Here is a 20,194-nt window from a genome sequence, read left to right as displayed (position 1 = left end):
CAATGAAAATCAGCTCGAGGCTCCGCTTTTCCGCCGAAGATTATAATCATCCGCGGCTTCCACTGGATTTCTTTGAGTTTCCTTGTTCTTGATTGGGTTATGAAGTGGAGCGATACTCTAGAGGCTGTGCTGATGCAGCTCTGGCCTAGGGTGGGGCTGACAGACTGCCAGAAGCGAATGGTGGCAAACAAAATAGCTCGTGTGGGTGAGATTTTTTCATCGTGCGTATCCAGTGTGGCCGTGATGAAAAGGAGAAAAACATTCCCGGTTTAGGCCACACGTTTTTATTTCTATGTTTCTCGTCACCCGGCGCGCATACGATTCAGCAGTTTGGAAGAAAAAAAGAAGAAGAAAACTGTGCAGCACTGTGGAGACCATGTACCAGCATATGCTGTCCTGCGCGACACAATCATGTTCATGATGCGAGGTCGGCAGTTTTTTCTTGCGCAAACTAGCTGCACGTGCACAGAACAGAAGCTCCTACCACGTACATTGTAGGTCTACTACAATTTTTGTAGTTGCTAACCAAATTACTTTGGATGCTATTTTACACGGTGCATTGGTCGGCTTGATGTTGAATGTGAAAAAGACAAAGATTAGATTATGGTGGTCAATGATGATACGGGCGATTCTTTCACCTGTAATGGGGAAGTGGTTGAGGTAGTGGAAAGCTTCACATACCTGGGAGCATAGTTTGACATCTCCAGCAGGACAACAGCAGAGCTGAGACATCGTTTGACCCTGGCAAGACAGACTGTTAAGCAGGCTGGTACCCACTTGGAAATACAAAAAAATATCGAATGGCGTGAAGTTATGACTGCTGCAGGCAACCGTTGTCAGTTACGGCTCGGAGGCATGGGCACTAACAAAGAGAGAGGAAGACATCATGCAGGCGTTTGAAATGAATGTGGTGTTATCGGCGGTTACTGAGAGTAAAATGGATTGTTGAAAAGAGAACAAACAAGGACACCTGGAGGAATTGGACATGGAGAGACCAGTGTTAGCGGATAGAACCTACGGCAGGAGACTCCGGCATTATGGACATATCGCAAGAGGATGTAGCCTGGACTGAACGATCTGGTGGAGGGCATGGTGTCGGCAACAAGGAAGAGAGGACGACCAGCAGTCGAATGGACGGACAGCGTAAAGAAAGCAAATGGAGCAGACACGCTAATACAGACCAATCGCTGGACAGAGATAAGGACGGAATGGCGTGACATTGTTGCCACAGCAACCCGTGTGGGTTAATGATGAGGATTAGGGTTTTAGTATGACCAAAGGTCTAGAAGACTTTTTTTTGGGTCATTTATTTTTATTTTTTTCCACCTCTCGCATACGATTTTAGATTTTCGGGTGACGAGAAACATAGAAATAAAAATGTGTGGCCTTTATCATTGAGGATGGTTCCCTCAAAGTGACCGGCCCCTAATGCTGAGGACTCTTTCACGGGCAAAACAAACACAATGAATAAACTGAATAAACTGAATAAACTGCAGTACAACACTACAGTGTGCAGTGTCTAGACATGTTGCTGACTCTGGCATCTTGTGTTTTGTCTTTGCTGTTGCTGTTGCTGTGGCTGACATAGTCACCACCGCTGTTCTAACTGTTTGCAGTTACCACCACCCCATCGATGTCACCATCGTTGTCCCCGTCGTCGTTTGTTGTAGATAATGATTTGTCAATATCCTGCTTGATATATGGGAAGCTTGGTGGTGTAGCGATGTCAAAGCGAAATGCTCGCTTCCCTCTTGAGAATCGGACTCATCGCCAATTATCATCGACCTCATCCACAGTTATGATGCATAATGTGATGATTGCGGACAATATGACCGCAGCGCGTTTGACTGATACGCTTACTATCTTCACTAGACTTTTTGTAAATACGTGTTGTCACGCATTGCCACGCTCATGCCAATCTCATTACTACGCTAGGTCCCCAGTAACAAAGGCAAGTAACAAAGTGTAGGGATCGTTGAGACCGACCAACTGATAATATTAATAGTATGTTAAAAACCAGTGGTGGATCTGAGCTTTTTTTTTGTCTCGCACTACACCACCACCACCACATGTGTGGTAGGCTGGCCCTAATGAAACTGTCCTGGCATTACTGTCTGGCTTTGACTGTGCATGCAGTGTGTAATTCTTGGCAAGGGGATTTTTTGTAATTTCGAAACTGCAAGCTCCTGCCGCAGTTCTGCTTTACTCTCTTTCTCGCCTTCACATGCGTTGGTGGTAAATTAGGCTGGGAGAGCCGACATTGCTTCTGATTAATTTAATCCCCAACACCCCCTTCCATCTTTCATAAATTTAGTAATACTGCTCTCTCAGCACAACCGTGCGTCGTGTATCAGGACGCGACGATGGGTTATTTTGAATTACCAATGTTGTTTGTTCTTAGTGATTTCAATCAAGCATTTCAAGTATGACTTGCTTTTTTTTCTCTCGTTTTCCCTGGAATTCCTTTTCGATCAAGTGTAAAACAAAGATAATAATTATAATCAACGTTTAATACGGTAATACAGTAGTGTATAATACAGTAAGCAATAACAACATTGGATAAGATTCACAATGATGGGTCCAACTAAAGGGCCAGGAAAGGGGCAGCAGGAATGACGCTTTAAAAAGTACGAAAATTGAGTAGTGTGTTTTTGCTTGTTAGTTGACAAAAGAAACTACGAGAGATACCGACAGCACAAACGGAAATTGGTGTTGACCTGCAACAACAATTCTTCTATCTACAATAAGTACAAGTAGCTTTTGGAGCGTAGTAGGGTTTGTTCGTCAAATGTGTACATGCCAATAAAAATAAAGGAGGAAGTGTGACGTTCAGGATGTGAAGGGACGGACATGGCTTGTTGTTTCTCTCTTCTTGACACAGTGGCTGCCGGTAGGTGGTTACGTTACTGTTAGCTTGCTCCATTGTGAAAGTACAGTGAACTGGACGTCCTACATACAAATATAGACAAGGCAAGGCGGAGTACATACAAATATAGACAAGGCAAGGCGGAGGAGGAGGGCGCACAATCAGGCACACCATGAGTGAAGAGTGCAGGTGGCGGCATAAGGTGGCATTACGTGAACGCTATCCCTGTTACTTAAAAGTTACTTGGACGCCAAGAAGAGCTTCCCAGGAATCCCAAAATTGTCAAATCCGAAACAACGGATTTCCTGTCAGCCATGAAAACTAGTGTTTAGGCCGGTGGGTTTTCTCAACTTTTCTGTGACTAAAAATGACTACAGTCAGACCTCGCATAACTGCAGTTACAGGCCAGGGAACCGGATAATCAAACACACATAACTAAAAAAAGTTACTGTATTAATTTATGCATGGCATATGCCGAAAATCGGTAACCAACGATTTTCTTGCGGATGGCGAGGGATCCGGATAAAAGAGGACCGGTTAAGCTAGGTCTGACTGTACTTCGAAGTACTTCCTCCAGGTTCTTTCTTTCTTACGGTGGCTACTAATTTTCCCTGCACACCACTATTGTGCATTGCATGATAATACAGTGAAGCTTCAGTGGAAACTACCCTGAATGTGTTACATTGTAATGTTACACAGTATTGTCGAGGTACCTGCACAATGCCATAGCAGCCTTTGGCTCGGATACTAGCATCTCGCCTATAGAGTACAGACCTGTATACCCTCCATGGGCATGGAGGTACGTTATACTGAAGTAGTTTAGCTGCACCAGTGGTGGAAAGCAACATGTAACCTCATGAATAAACATGTTCCACGAGTTCTGTGCCCTGGGCTGAGCACTTTCTGTGGCTCTGTTTTATAGCCTTTATTCCTAAGGTGGGATTAACTTGCTGCAGACACATCTGCAGTTACCTACAGCACACATTGGTCCCATGCAAACGCACACCTACCGTGCCAATCTCCTCTTGGTCACACGCCACGTACGCATGGACACCTGCCAGCAGCCTTTCAGCACGTTGCCAACGGGATCAGAATTCCTTGCCCCGCTGACCGACACCAACACGAATGCCAAGGTTACAAGTAGTGAGCCAGCGATGTACATCTTGTCAACTTTGAGCTGTAGACATGCACACACGCACACGCACACACGCACACATGCACAGACGGACGAACGGTATGTAAGTGCAGACCAGCACTGGGCATCCTGCCGCTAGTTCTATTCGTTGAGAAATTCACGCTTGATGCTTTGAAAGCTGATTTGATTTTTGAATGAATATACAAAGGTAGTGCAGGGTTGCCGGGTACGTGCAAAACTGAAACGAAGAAAAAACTACATTACTCAAAAGCCCCAGTTGCCCAGCCTTAGAACTTACTCCTGTGCCTATGATGCTATAGAGCAGGCTGAGTGGGTTGACTAGTACTAGTGCCAGTGTTCCAACCAATGCCGACGTCAGGAATACACCACTGTATAGAGTACACACACACATGGACACACACGCACACACACACACACGCACAACACACATTAGAACGCTGGTGAAATGCATCAGTCGCAGCACCTTGGCACACATAAGAACGCTGGTGAAATGCATCAGTCGCAGCACCTTGGCGAAGGATAAGCCCGGGACGAAACACCCAGCCTCACAGATAACATAATTCAGCTGAGAGTTGCTCGACTAAGCAGAGTGCTAATGAGTGGCCCCAATTCAGCACATTTCAGTAAGTCAATCAGAGGAAATGCTCCACATGTGATAATAATGCTGTTGCCTGTACGAGTACTCCGAGTTTCTACGAATCACCTGCTGCTGTCTGATGATTTCTCAGCCTTGAAAGCCAGAGTGTTGTAATAGGAACTGTCACACCCATAAGATATGCATACCGTGTCATTCCCGGGCATACACATAATTCACCTGCAGCGCCAGTTTCACTTCTTCGCTGCATGCAACACGTATAAGTTGCTGTGCCTAACACAGTACTACTTACACAAGCCACAGGACTTCAGATAGAACTGTACCGACGAGGCCATTGATAACCAGCACTTCCCAGATGTACTCAGTGCCGTTGCCATGCACTTGGTTTGGTAGCTCAAACTTCTCCACGCCCGTGTAGTTGAAGATGAGCAGCATAGGCCAGAGCAACACCACACACCACATACCCACAAAACCTAGCAACAAACAACACAAACACACACATCACTACATGTATACTGTTGAATATTCTACGATCACTGACATCATCTTCCAAACGGCGGCCAGTGTAGCCTACTGTAGGTGATGATGGAGGTGGTGTGGTGGTTGTCACCATCGTTATAATACATATGAGTGCCTGTGTGCGGAGAGGTCCATTTACTAGAAAGCATCTCTACGCATGCAGAGAAAAGAGCTTCTAGAACCATAGCAGCAACACATCGTCAGTGCAGTCTAAGCCATACTAAGTAGATGGTAGTCTTACCAAAGAAGAGAGGGACGACAAGACGATTGAGGTCCTTCACATACCGCTTCAGCAAAACGACGTAGGTTGCATAGCTAAGGCACAACGCAACACAGACACAAACGCGCACACACACACACACACACACACACACACACGTGCACACACACACACACACACACACACACACGTGCACACACACACACACACACCAGGAACATGATCAACTTGCTGATGCCTATTGAGCTAGGCATGCATGCAAAGAGTCAAACAGCAGCAATTTCTACAATAGCACAATAGCACAAAGGCAAGTGTACAGTGAAGGACTACAGTATCTTATCAAGCAACTAGAAATGAGAGAACAACAATGGCAATCAAGGAATGATAGAACAACAATGGCAATCAAGGAATGATAGAACAACAATGGCAATCAAGGAATGATAGAACAACAATGGCAATCAAGGAATGATAGAACAACAATGGCAATCAAGGCTTGTTTGTTCCTGCTCAAAGTTTCATGCTTTCGCAATCATCAGGCAACTAGGAATGACGAAAACTGGAACTGCAGTGAACAAGGTCAATCTACTTGTGGAAAAAGAGAGGCCAAATCAGGTTGCGTACTGGAATAAAAGCCCTGCAGAAGTGCAATGGTGTTGCAAGTGTGAAACTGCACAGTTACAGCAAGTGAGACGACAGTGAAGGTGCTACACGTGCCTGCTGGCCCTGGGGCTTCAAGGAGGTGAGAACATACTTGAGGAAATGGAAGAGCAAAGAAAGAAGTGTGAAGCAGCACACCCTATGCTATTTGAATTTGTTTTACACTGGCCTACGACAAGCTGTAAGGTGTGACTATGTTGCACACGGGCCTGGGGCGAGCTGTAGGGCTGCATTCATAACTGGCGCGTGTACGCGTGAAACCATGCGTTGGTGCTTAATGTGGCGTATTTTAGATGACTATGTTGTACATTGGCCTGGGGTGAGCTGTAAGAAGTGACTGTGCCTAGTGCTGAAACAACGGCAGGGGATAGACCTCACACGGTCAGTCCATATCTGAGGCTACCTCTTCGGGTGAGTTGCTTATGTCCACATACTGTACAGGCAGAAAATTTCGCCGGTCAATAATTTCGTCCAACTCCAAAGAAAGGGAGTTCGTCTGGTTGCAAATTTCGTCCATGGATCATAAGAGTGTATTGAAAAGCTGGACAAATCGACATTCGTCCGGCATTTAATTTAGTCCAAAACCTCCTTGGACGAAAAAGATGAAATTAAATTCCAGACGAATATTTCTGCTTATACAGTATACCCTTTTCCAGGACATGCAACACATGCGTGTTTTCTTTTTTAATATTAATTTTTACCAATATCTTCAGGCCCCATTCTAACAGCATTGACTGCAGAACACACCCTGGCATCTAGCACTCACACTAGTACTGGCTTTCCCATTCCTTATGTACATGTACCACACACACACACACAGTGACACACTCCACAAGACAATAACAACTTTTAAAACAAGTCAACTGAGCTGAAAACGTCCCGCTAAGCTGCAGCAGCGCCTTCACTCACAATAGTGCTCCAATGAGACTGTAGAGTACACCTAAGTCCAGAGTGACACCTTTGTCAGACTTAGAGGCCTTGGCCGCCGAATCACTGTAACCCACCAGCGCAACTCCAGCACAACTGCCCAAACACATACACATGGGAACACAGAAGCACAGGAACACATGTACAGCCATTACAATGTCATGGTTAATTGAACAGGTCCATGGACATAGCGCACTGTATGAAACAAGAACCATGGGCACTGCTTGTCGGTGTAGCAAGAAGGAGCCACGGGTGTGTGTGATCCCCGGTAGCCTAATCGGCAGGGCACTGCCCCGGAAAGGCAGGGGTGCTGGGTGTGAATCCTGCTCATGGATCCTTCTTTTGCAACATTGGCACCTAGCAATGGCTCGAATCCACGACCCATCGTACCCCCCCCCCCCGGAGTAAGCATGGCGTGAGGACACAGCATGTTGGGGGGGGGGGGGGGCAGTGTAGCAAGAAGGAGCCACGGGAGTGTGTGATCCCCGGTAGCTAGGGCACTGTCCCGGAAAGACAGGGGTGCTGGGTTCGAATCCCGCTCATGGATCCTTCTTTTGCAATATCAGGAGCGAGTGCATGCACGTACACAGTACTATACACATACATGTACACACACACACACACACACACGACTCAATATACAGTGGAATCTTTAGCGATATGCAAACCAGCATGATATGGCGTAGATGGTGTTTAGCAACCAAAGTCTCAATTCAGAAAGCAGTGCAGTGAACAGTGAGCGCTGGAATGAAATTCTCACTTGGCGAGGTTAAAGTAAATTCTCACTTGGCGAGGTTAAAGTAAATTCTCACTTGGCGAGGTTAAAGCTTAGCAAAGATGCTCCTTCTGCTAACATGGACCATCACTCTAAAACTGGAGACCAGAGCTGAGTATGGCACAGAAGCAGGCTACTTAACCCTGCAAAAATGTTTACATGAAGAGCAACTTGAGGACGGTTACAAACATGTACTACACATAGCACTCACCAAATGAAGACAATAAACAACTTGCTTGGGTTGAAACGATCAGCGCTGTCCGCTGACAGAAACGCTCCCAGCACCAGAACAAACAAAGCTGTCACCACCACACCATAACCATAGCAACAGAAAGAAGCACATTAGACTGGGTATGACTTAAAAGATGTGCTATGAGATCCAAAAGGCGGAATTGAGTACTAGTACTTTGAAAGATCCGAGAGAAGTCAGAGCAAGCAATAGAGAGGTTCTGCTTCACGTGAAACGTAGAGAAATCACGCAAAGAACAGATGTCTGGGTTAGAGTCCACGGCAACGCATGTTCTCGGCCCAGATTTTAATGCGGAAATGAGGTTCTCTAGTATCTACGCTGTAGCACACGCAAAGAAAATGTGCGCGGATCAGCCGCGTATCACTCAAATCAGAGAGACAACTGCCAAATTTGGAACAGGAAATTCCCAGTACACGTTTCAAGAGACTTCTGCGTGAACACAGAGCAGAACAGGTTTCCTATACGTCACGGGAACGAAATAGAGTGATTCTTCGGGTCTCGTTCCCGTAACGTAAGAGCAGAACATCTCTAATAGCATGCACAGTAACTGCACAATGACAGCACAGTGACTTACAGGAAGTTGAGCTGAGAATGTTGACCGTTGCAACTGACGTCTTGACAAATGCCAATTGATAGAAATAGTTAGCTATAAACCACTGCCAAGTCAAACCCACCCACCCACACACCCACACACACATACACCCATCACCAGCACAGCCGCCACCGCCACCACCACGACAGACAGCAACATACACACGGAAACAAAATACATGAGGTCAGGGACACAAGGGAAAATATTATAAGCAAAAGACACACACACAGAAGAGACAGCAGAAAAGGAAAGAATCCTCCCACAGCAAACCCAAACCCAGTGCACCACTGGCTGAACTTACAAGAAAGAGAAATATGAACGCCAAGCGAGCAGTTTCCTTTAGTCCCAGGCGCATTGCTCTGCGCTTGGCAGACGCACGCAATTCGCTTGCCTGATTAAACGAGCGACGGGCGTAATTCGCATCTTGATATTCTTCACCTGCATAGCAGTAGCATAGCAGCAGCAGCAACAAAACGGGCAGCATTGAAATCAACAGCATGAGATCAACAGCATGAGATCAACAGCATGAGATCGACAGCATGAGATCGACAGCATGAGATCGACAGCATGAGATCGACAGCATGAGATCAACAGCATGAGATCAACAGCATGAGATCAACAGCATGAGATCGACAGCATGAGATCGACAGCATGAGATCAACAGCATGAGATCCTGACATGGTCAAAGCAGGTGAACACAGCAATCTACATTGTATACTAGCAACCATAATAGTTAGAAGGCACAGCAATGTACTGCACGGCAATGCACTGCACGGCAATGCACTGCACGGCAATGCACTGCACGGCAATGCACTGCACGGCAATGCACTGCACGGCAATGCACTGCACGGCAATGCACTGCACGGCAATGCACTGCACGGCAATGCACTGCACGGCAATGCACTGCACGGCAATGCACTGCACGGCAATGCACTGCACGGCAATGCACTGCACGGCAATGCACTGCACGGCAATGCACTGCACGGCAATGCACTGCACGGCAATGCACTGCACGGCAATGCACTGCACGGCAATGCACTGCACGGCAATGCACTGCACGGCAATGCACTGCACGGCAATGCACGGCAAGGCAATGCACGGCAAGGCAATGCACGGCAAGGCAATGGACCGCAGGCAATGTACCGCACGGCAATGTACCGCACGGCAATGTACCGCACGGCAATGTACCGCACGGCAATGTACCGCACGGCAATGTACCGCACGGCAATGTACCGCACGGCAATGTACCGCACGGCAATGTACCGCACGGCAATGTACCGCACGGCAATGTACCGCACGGCAATGTACCGCACGGCAATGTACCGCACGGCAATGTACCGCACGGCAATGTACTGCACGGCAATGTACCGCACAGCAATGTACTGACTGCACGGCAATGTACTGCACGGCAATGTACTGCACGGCAATGTACTGCACGGCAATGTACTGCACGGCAATGTACTGCACGGCAATGTACTGCACGGCAATGTACTGCACGGCAATGTACTGCACAGCAATGTACTGCACGGCAATGTACTGCACAGCAATGTACTGCACAGCAATGTACTGGTACAACTAACAGTGTGCCAAGCAAGCACTCACCTGGCAACACCCGTACTTCACGTGAAATGTTGAAATGAACTTTGCTGCTACACCTGGCCTTGATCACTTGCCCGGCTGTGCATGACAAATACACAAATCCATACTTTGATCATACCCCACTCCATTCCCCTCTTCCTTCATGAAAAGTTCACACACATAAAATCGTCCACAGTGGTCCAGCTTTCCTGGGAACAAATGTAACTTTTCTTTACAGAAATAATTCCAACCATACGTAGTAAATTTGTTTTCTTCCCTGAAAATCCCCAACAGACTGCCTACTAACAGTACTGTAAATAAACAAATTTTCGGCAGCTTTTTAATTTCGGCTATATTCGGCACCGACCCAAAACGCCCAAATTAAAACGCCGATGAAATTTTTCACAGCATCTGTCGCACTATACCATGCCCTCTACCCCACGCCGAAAATAAATCGCCGCGGAAATGTCAAAAATCGTGAAGTGCCGAAATTTTGCAGCGCCGAAATTTTGTATATTTACAGTACATGCAGGATCTTACTTCGCAGGGGGCATTCATTTTTGATCTACAGGTTTCACTCTCAAAAGGAAACCCTGTGATACATGTACGCTCGTAGTGTGCATCCCGCTCTACAATGCAGTGGAAGGGACAAGTAAGGTTCTGACAAAAAAAAAGTGATTGCCTGGAGAACCCGGGTATCGATCCCGGTACCTCTCGCATGCTAAGCGAGCGCTCTACCATGTGAGCTAGTCCCCCTGCCTGATGTAGATGTTGAGCTTCTTGATAGATAACATCAGACAGGAGAAGACACACTTCCCTACTAGCATTTCAAGGTGAGATGCGCATGCAAAACTGGCACTCCGGTGGTACTTGGCGGCACGTGTGTCTATGAGCACACCGGATTGAATTCTGACCAGGATGGGTTCCATTACAACGAGGATGGATTCCATGCAGCACAGGTAAGACAAGCTGCCACGCTAACAATAGAGCCTGAGTGACGAAACACACTAGTAGCAGTGCCCTTACCAGCGGGGTGTTCCTCAACAATCTCTCCATCGTGCTCATCGTGGTCGGCATCTCGTTCCTCCCGCTCACACACTCGCCGCAACGTAATCGGACTGTAACGACCACGAGCCTGGGATAGACCAAAACACACACACAATATCATAAGTGTCACACGCACGGGCCATCACCATGAAGTAAACAAACACAAAGAGGGCCTGTTTCCATGAAGTACACAAACACAACGAGGGCATGTTTCCATGAAGAACTTCAACTGGGGGTGGATCAGCGGAAAGGTGAGGGGTTCATATACAACGTTTCCGCCCGGGGTGAGTTGATGTCGAGCTGCCGCACATCAAAGACTTGTTTTGTTCCAGGATAAACTCACCCATAGAGCTGCTCTGACAGTCAGCCTATGATCCCGTTTTAGTCCGCAGTCCAAGTGCTCAAAATGTAGCCCTAAAAAAATTCCGTTCGCCACGACGGGGCACCAAGGTTTGATGTGGGGGCCTGAAAGAGGACCCCTTGAGGTACCCAAAACAGTCGAGAAGTGCTTCTAGATCTGGGGCGCTCTCTCGATAGAGGCGATTTTCTTCGGGGCAAATCCATGCACAAATTTCGCGGAGCGTAAGTTTGAGCATGCATCAAACCCACTCAAAAGTTCAAATTTGAAATCTCGCACCCTTGGAGTGCCACGTGGTGCGCTTCAGATGTAAAAACGTATTCCTGGACGGTACTCTGTAGTATTTAGGTTCTACTTCTAGGTCGATCGGGTGTGCCTCGCCTATGCCATGGTTTCACGTATTTTGGCAATACCACCTGCAGTGATGAGCTCCTGCCGAGTGCTGGCCGGCCTGGTACATGGTGCTATCTCCTCTGTACTGGAACCCGAAACGAATAGAACTCTGAAGTGTATTCACACAATGCCAAGTGCCAAATATTCTGACAGCCTGCACGGCATCCGAGGAGTCCGCAGTTCGATGGACATGACTCATCAATCGCTACGAGCCCCTGTTGTTGAACCAGAACTTAAAAAATATGCCTGTTTTGTGGCACGCTGAAACAAATAAGCGAGCTGTACAACCAAGCAGGCGACATCTCAACTCGTGAGAGTGGAAGCAGAAAAGAAATAATTGCGGACGGCTGCTGCCACACGACAAGATCAAAGGATTATGGCAGCAAGCTCAGCGAATCTGATCGCTAGAGAGGTACACTACCATAAGTCTTGCTATCATTCATGCACTTATGCAGAAACTCTCGCTAGGATTGTAGCAAGCAGACAAAAGACGCACATTGCAGACCTCACTGCCTCATCGAATTCCTGGGAGGATGATTTCTTCTCTGCTGTAGGCAGTGAACTACTTGATGACTGTGTTCAGGGGCGTAGCCAGGATAGTGATCAAGGTGGTTTCCTCGACGTTCCCACACAAAAGAGCATGCCTTCATTGTGGTCCTTTCATGTCGGCCGATATTTATATATTTTGTTATTACACAGACAGAAGAACGTGCAGTTGCTGTTTCGTAACTCTGAGTTTCATGAACTGAATCAATCCGATCAGACGAACATTGATACTGACCTTGGCCTGAGAGTGCTACTAATACTAAGTCCGCTGCGCTTGCCACATTCATGGTATAAAAAAAATAATATATCAGTACTCTCAGGGCAGGGTCAGTATCAATCTTCGTCTGATGATCGATTTAGTTCGTGAAACTCAGAGTTACGAAACCGCAACTGCTCGTTCTTCAGTCTGTGTATTCCGCTCTTTGTCTTCGGCAAATTGAGCCGTCTACGGACAGTGGATGAACGTCACATGGTATATTTTGTTATCATAAACACAACGGCTCTACGGAGAAACATGTGGAGAACATAACGGCATAAAACAAGACATTCAAAGCGGATGATGTACATTATAAGGAAGACGTGCCGCACTGCGTACCGCACTAACCATTCCAAAATGGCCAATCATCCGACGAAATAGTCAAGTGCAAGTAAGAACGCGTAGATTGGTTTCAGATTTTAAAAAAACCCACGTAAGTCCGAACAGGGATGGCTACAGTGTGCGATGTGTAGAGTTATGGTCCGCGCGTTATGGTCTTTCTTGAACGAGCTGCAAACCAAGATCAAATTCGGTTTTTTGGGGGGGGGGGGTGTGCTTTGGCACCCCAAACACCCCTTCGAATGCCCCTGGTGTTGTCGTGTCCGCTGCGTAAGTACAGTTAAAAATAGTTCATTCCCTTTGTTTGACCATACCTGGTCTTTGGGTCGCAATATACACAGAGGTTAACTATCAGCATTGTCTAATATTTCTCGGAACTATTTCCCTAGTTCGAAACGAATTTGATGCCGCATTTCTTTATGTTTAGTTGCTGACACACACACTGCATTTTCAGCCACTGCATTGCTGTAAACCATTACGTTGACTTGCACTTGAAGTAAATGCACTCCTCCTAAGGCCGACTCCAGTGTGCATGGCATGGGTTTTCTCACACCAGTCTCCATACATGTAATTAATTAACTCGTCTCATCCGGTTTTCTTTGTGTATTTTGTTGTCACATGTAATTCTAGAACATATAATTATTAGTATTATTGCTTTGAACTCATCCGTTATGCGATAGTGTGGTTGTAGGTGCACACTGCAAGGTAGTACATGACATGACAACTGTGTCGCATGTTGTGTCATACTGTGCAGTACTATTTCTCCTCTCTACATGCCTATACTTCATCCAAATTCAGTAACATTCCGCATGCTGGCTCTCCTCAGCCTCTGTGGCTCGAATACAGTTCACAAACATCGCTATGATGCTTGCAATAGCCTCAAAATTCAAATTCATGATCCAGTTGCCATGGCAACGCATAGAAAAACAATTGTCGCGATTTGGTCAACAAAGCCCCAACACAGCTAATCAAGAGACACATGCCTGGAAAGCCCTGCTCTTGCTCTTTCATTTGGTCATGTCAAACCTTGGTGCCCTTTCGTGGCGAACGAAAAGTCACAATTCTGCACCCTGGACTGCGGACTATTTACACTGAGAATCACGTGTATGCAAGCACTCTCACATTCAAACACACACACGCGCACCCCCCCCCCCCCCCCACCACACACACACACAGACACAACTTCATCCCGGGTCACCATACCAGCATGCTAACGTGTGCGCGCGTCTAACGTTACGCAGGAGCCAAGCTGAACTCTCAGCCCGTGATAATGAACTGCACATATTCTTTAAAAGAGTATGTGCAATCAGGTCCCCGGAAGAGTTACATGTACAAGTATGAGTACAACACTACAGTGTATGAGTAAGTACATGATTGACGTGATAGGTCATACTCTTCTCTGCTCAGACTGCTCAACGGCAAAGCCAGAACAAGGGAAACTCCGAACTCGTCTGTGAACAAGACCTTCAAAGCGTCCAAACCCAGCCGCTGATTAGGATGAGGCGTTCTGCACTGTGGCTATCAACTGAAATTCGACTTTCCTCAGCGACTTTACGATGCCACAGCAAACAATTCGCAAGCGCTCTTCAACTGGGGATGAATGGCATTCTCGGCAAGCACAAGTGGACTGCAAACAGTGCTGCTCCGTGCATGTACATGCAGTACAGTGTGAACAGGGCCAGGGGATTACTGTAAGTGCAGCACAGGGTGAACAGGGGATTACTGTAAGTTCAATACCCGCATCATGCAATGACTTGCTGGTGCTGTGGACTTACTAGCTGTGGTCGGCTGCCTTGAGATGGCAGTGGTGGAACTTCAACTAAACTGCTGCCACTATGCGATCTCTTCAAGCAGGACCTGAGAGAGGCAATGCTACCAGTGCTCACAAGGGACATGGTCTTCGTGAGCGATCGGCCATTCTCAAAGTTTTGCCGTCTAACGTTGTCAACGGAAGACGCTGAGTGCATGGCGTCATCCCTTAGCAGGAGTCCTTCGTGGGAGCATGGGCTGGGGTTGACGGACATGCCTGATGCACCCGCAAGCCGACCGTCAGCATCTCTAGCAAGAGAGCCGTCCTCTCCGACTTCTGACAGTATGGGCGGAAGTCCAATAGAACGCCCCTGAAGTACAAACAATACCGCGTGCATCACACATGAACACACATGAACACACACACACACATACACACATACACACACACAGTGACACACACACACCATCAGACAGGGGAGCACTGGTGTGACTGTTCAATACCTGAACACACGCAGGGGAGTCAAGTGCAACACAACTGCAGCAAGTATTGCATGAAATGACTTGCCTCATTGAACCAGACAACTGCACCAACCGAAAAGTGGCTCGCTACTACACATAGTTATTGGCTTGCAACGTCATATGCACAATGCATGCACCGTGAACGCACAGCACCAGTGCTATACAGCAGCAGCAGCAGCAGCAAGACTATAACAGTCACACTGTGGATATACATGTACACGCATATATGGTGAGTGCTCGTTGCAGTGCAGTGTTGCAGTGCACACAAGCACTACTAGTACATGCAAGGTGCATGCCAACTGCACACCATGCACAGCGTATCATCCGTTTACATACAACTGCACTCGTAGTGTACGTGATTTGCTTCACCACCAGAATTTTTCTGGTCACACAAACACGTGTTCCGTGTTTGCAGAGTGGTGAGAAAGAGCTTGTCAGCCCAAGCACTTTTCTACAGAAAGGGGTAGCAGATGCTACTTAAAAGTATAGAAACTCAAAGCAAAAGTCCCTGGAATGTGAATGTGGCACATTTACAGTGGCTAAGAGCACATGGCAAGTGATACGACTCCTTGCAGTCTTCCCCGCCATACCTGCTGCCTGGAGCGCACAGAGGAAGCAGAGGGGTGAGTGTGACTGAAGCCAGGTGATGATGATAATGATGATGACGGCGATGGCAGGCTAGTATCGTCATCGCTGTGATTGCCGCTGGCTAAAAGAGGAGCATCAGCATCAGCATCAAAGCTGTCAGGTGACAGTGCCACGAGAGGTGAGACGGGCTGAGACATGGCCGTGGCATTGCCATTGCCAGAGTGGGTTCGATAAGAGCTGGACATGTCCGTGAACACGTCCTGGGCAACAGAGGAAATGAAAAAATGAGTTTGCAAAACAAGCATACGTGCTTCTGTGCATGGCAATGGAGTGACATTGTGGTGTAGATCATGTGTGCATCACCTGTCTGGACTGGCATTGCAATCTGTACTGGTACTAACTGCCGTATGGCTGTTTCAAGAAGGTATCTTTCAGCAGGAGCCCAGTCCTCCAGTGCTGGTGAACACATTCAAATTACACTTGTGTTACACTCATGCATAACGTATGAATTCTGCTGCAAAGACAATACAAAATTGCTACTCACATCATCGACGTCATCGCCATAATCTATCATATTATGACTGTTATTTCCAGCGTGTACATCAACACTCTCTTGATTTCCATCATCAGTGCCTTCAGCTGCCTCCACATCGTCGACGGGACGCCACGCAGAGCGACTCGCAAGCTCTCTCCAGCTCGGGATGAGTGGTATTCCGAGCAAGTAGATGGCAAACAGTGCTGTCTTGAAGTACAAGGTGAACAGGGGCTTCTTGTAATTATCTTCATCGTAGAGATACTGAAGAACATCGCAGAGACAGACAAAAAAAAGAGAGGCGAAGAAGTTGAGATAACTTACTGCACACGTACCCACACAGCCAACCCTGTCCTGATGTCATAGTACTATGTATTGTAGCGTAAGTAAGAAGCAATGGCTACATCCCCCCCCCCCCCCCCCCGGCAACTACAAGAAGGCTACGCATTCGGAACTGTGTAGGAGTGCCGCTGTTACTCCCCTAGATTATGCATGCTCTAGACAAGGAATGATGGGATACTATGGGGCATTAGACTAGTACAGTAGAGTTAGTAGTACGCCTTGACTTGAGAGAATAGACTATGATCCCATTAGGATTTATTCTGACAAAGCCCGAAAATTTTGTTTTCAATGGGTTGCGGGCAGTTTTTTCTTCGCAAATACCCTGCTTGGACTCATAAGTTCCCATGTCAATCGCATGACACACACACACACACACACACACACACACACACACACACACACACACACACACACACACACACACACACACACACACACTGAAGCATGTCAGATGCAGAACCGTAGCACCCGGGTTTCAGGGGGTCAAGCCACATGGGGTACTTGACCCGAAATGAACATTATTGACAGAAACCCCTGTTTTGCACGAGTTGGCTAGGTCAACTTTTTCAAAATATGGCCCAGCCTAGCCATGGCCTGACGTGACTGGTTGGACCAGGCACTGCGGCCCTGAGATGCAATCAAGCTTCTCATCTACCCATCCTTTTGCCACGAATACGAAAACTGAACGAGTTCCCTGGGTAATGGGATAACTGGGACCTCGGACGCTAGGTTATTGGCACCCCTACCTCTACCACAGGACTATTGGCATACACTGGGAAAGAAACCCCATCATACATGCCATCAAGAGTACATAACTCCCCAGGGTATGCAACGCCTGATCCAGCTCTGCATAGGGTGTTGGTCGAGCGTAATCGGATCTTTGCGTTATCATACCGTACACATCTGAGGGGAACCCAGGGAGTCGCGGGGACTCTCGGATCAAAAACAACGGTGCCCTGCCTCGAGACCGGCCTTGCGCTGGTGTGGAGTGTACGTATGACATCAGAAGATCCGACTACGCTCGACCAAGACCCTATGCAGAGCTGGATCAGGCATTGCACACTCGGGGGGGGGGTATGTACTCTTGATGCCATGGCGCGGATTTCATTCGCCCAACTGCATAATTATAACATATTGCTAGCATCGGGCATGTCTCATTGTATGCGGCTTGTGTGTAATGGCAAGTACCTTTGTCGCTGCTGCCGATGCCACCCAGATCACATCAACTCCAATGAGCAAGAGCACGCCAATGCCAAACTTGGTGTTTCCACTCAGGCTCAAGCCTAAGCAATCAAACACTGTCTCTGCTTCACTGGAGGCAGTGGAGTCTTCATCATTTGACTCTCCATCCACATTCGACTCAGGCAGGCTTTGTTGCGCAGGGCTTACACACGAATAACTATCTTGTGTGCAGTCCTCGCCCTCATTCCCATCGAGGAGCAAGCCCATGCTGTCCCTCTCCTGGATCGTGGATTCGTGTGTAGTCGGAAGATAGGCGTCGCCATGGTCTTGGGACATGCCAATCAGGCAAAATGCCTCTCCCGAAGCCGATTCCAAGGTATCCAGTTTGATTTGAGAAGCGAATTGAAGCTTGGCGTTACTATAATTATGCTGTGCAATACACTGCCAGACCAAACTGAACTACTTGCGGGCAAAGACAGTGAGTGACACACACGACAGAACATATAAGTATAGGGTAGTACTGCAGTACTAGAACTACTACCAAGAGTCTACTGTACTGGTACTTGGGATTGACTGTTGAACATTTGGAAACACAATATTCCACATGGATCATGGAAAAGTTGTTTCGTTGAAAATATTTTGTACAAATGCGATGCCAACAGCAGAACAGCTACAATGTAGCTACTCGTACACATGCACAAAGTCTTTCCAGATTCAGCTTCACCCTCGTACTACACTAGCTCGCTATCACTCTTCAGCCGGCACTCGCTAGCAGACTGAGGGCTAGCTAGCTGTGAGCTTCTAAAAATTGAGGTAAATAGCCACTGATGAACTCGGAAAGGCAGCGAGTGTGGACTTGTGTCGAGAACGGGGCGGACACTTCACCTATTTTGTAAGTCCTTGTCAGGCTTGAGCTAGCTCGAACCGTGCTCATGTGTCAAAAGACGAAGTGACATCATGTTAGTGCAGTAAAGCCTAAAGGGAAAGATTTTTTGAAGTGCACTCTCTCAGTTCAGTCTGATCTGAGGCTGATTGACACATCCGCACGATGCAAGTACTACAAAGTACAAGTAGGCACTTCAGTCACGTGACAAGACCTGTCAAATTTTGCTGAGGTCTGAGTGCATACTTGCGTGGTATCAGCCAAGTGCATGCGCAAAACTGTACAGGTACGCACCATGCTTCGTTGTACGGGCATGTAGTTCAGTGCATCGTGCTGCTCTGACGTTCAGCTTTCAGTAGAGCCTACATACGTCATAGTGCGTACATTTTTACGACTTGCAGGTACACTTCCAGCAAAGAGTTTTTTCACAAGGAAATGTTGTTAGTACGCGTTGGAAACGTTGCCTATCGTCTTCAGCGTCGTGTTTCCATTCAGAAACAGTTGAGTTCTTGTTCACCAGGGTTTGCGCATAGCTGCGCAAGGAGGAAATATGGACGTAGATAGTGAGGAGAAGGGCTTGAGGCGGAGGAGAAAGATGCGTCGTCGTCCTACCTGAGCCAGTTTCAAAGCGTGCTGAAAGCCAATGTTTGACCCTGTTGTGCTTGAACGGCTACTGATGTTTACGAACAATCAAACGGCACAGTGGCTACAGGAGAAATCCTCCGATGAGAGGGACACTTTGATCGACGCATCCAGGCGCGCTGCACCAAAATTCTGTTCGAATTTCGAGGCTCGCCAGCAGACAATTCATGACTGCTGTATGGAGCAAGTGAAGGAGAAGGATCAGGTAGCACACGCAAGAGAGAACAACATCAAAAGGAAATGGAGACTTTGACGAAGATCACGGCTGTAGGTGGACTCTGGATCTCGAAGGAGGCAGCACAGGAGCAGCTCTCAAAAATGTTCTGTGTCACTGACGAACGCCTTGCTCTCAATTCGCAGTTTCACTTCTGCAAGTTTGTTCTGCTGCAGAAGGTCCGAAGTAATTTAGTTTGCACTTTCTACTGGTACAAAGGAGCTGCCAATAGAGAAACTGGTTTCCAACATCGAACCTCTGTTTGAAGTGGCGTTAACGTGTGCACGTGCGTTGTGTATGCAGAAATTCCGCTTTTAATTCATTTAGCGTATGCTATCTCTGGGTGCTTACCTTCTGAGTGCCAGAAGAATGTCTTTTATAGCATTTAGCAGGGGCAGTTGCCTGCTGGTGAACTCTAATGTCGATACTAGCTGATTTCACAGCAAACTGAAGCTGTTACTATGGG

At 47.3% G+C, this 20,194-nt stretch overlaps 2 protein-coding genes and 1 non-coding gene across 10 annotated transcripts in view; 1 reads left to right on the top strand and 2 right to left on the bottom strand.

Annotated features, from left to right (window-relative positions):
• LOC135814253 (3',5'-cyclic-AMP phosphodiesterase 4C-like) overlaps positions 1 to 2,520 on the top strand; it is a 52,959-nt gene extending 50,439 nt beyond the window's left edge. For 6 of the 7 annotated variants that reach the window (XM_065327351.1, XM_065327344.1, XM_065327347.1 and 3 more), the window contains one exon: positions 1,589 to 2,520. The gene's annotated coding sequence lies outside the window, so the exon portion shown is untranslated. The remainder of the gene's footprint in view (positions 1 to 1,588) is intronic. The other variant, XM_065327345.1, reaches the window with a different exon arrangement.
• Positions 2,492 to 18,847, bottom strand: LOC135814254 (solute carrier family 35 member F5-like). Of its 2 annotated transcripts, XM_065327352.1 has the most exons (15): positions 17,996 to 18,840; positions 16,478 to 16,729; positions 15,936 to 16,193; positions 14,850 to 15,194; positions 11,162 to 11,270; positions 10,160 to 10,234; positions 8,859 to 8,995; positions 8,540 to 8,621; positions 7,927 to 8,014; positions 6,923 to 7,036; positions 5,378 to 5,451; positions 4,910 to 5,090; positions 4,300 to 4,390; positions 3,877 to 4,043; positions 2,492 to 2,949 (listed from the first exon to the last, which is right to left on the bottom strand). In XM_065327352.1, the coding sequence occupies exons 1-15, from the start codon at positions 18,323 to 18,325 to the stop codon at positions 2,910 to 2,912; spliced, it is 2,343 nt and encodes a 780-aa protein (XP_065183424.1). In that variant the 5' UTR covers positions 18,326 to 18,840; the 3' UTR covers positions 2,492 to 2,909. The 2 variants fall into 2 exon arrangements, with proteins under 2 accessions (XP_065183424.1, XP_065183425.1); XM_065327353.1 differs by lacking the exon at positions 15,936 to 16,193 and having other exon boundaries at positions 17,996 to 18,847.
• On the bottom strand, positions 10,819 to 10,891 carry Trnaa-agc (transfer RNA alanine (anticodon AGC)). Its single transcript has one exon. It is a non-coding gene; the product is annotated as a tRNA-Ala (tRNA).
• Positions 18,848 to 20,194: the final 1,347 nt, after the last annotated feature.

This window comes from Sycon ciliatum, chromosome 4, assembly GCF_964019385.1.
Source record: "Sycon ciliatum chromosome 4, ocSycCili1.1, whole genome shotgun sequence".
NCBI classification, from domain to species: domain Eukaryota; kingdom Metazoa; phylum Porifera; class Calcarea; order Leucosolenida; family Sycettidae; genus Sycon; species Sycon ciliatum.
This window is presented reverse-complemented; position numbering and strand designations above follow the sequence as displayed.

Coding starts and splice junctions, on each gene's coding strand:
- LOC135814254 (XM_065327352.1), bottom strand. CDS start 18,325: ATGTCCCAAGACCATGGCGACGCCTATCTTCCGACTACACACGAATCC. Junction 5,452..6,922: donor AGTCTCATTGGAGCACTATT/GTGAGTGAAGGC, acceptor GTTGTGCCTTAG/CTATGCAACCTACGTCGTTT. Junction 4,391..4,909: donor TCTGAAGTCCTGTGGCTTGT/GTAAGTAGTACT, acceptor TACTCTATACAG/TGGTGTATTCCTGACGTCGG.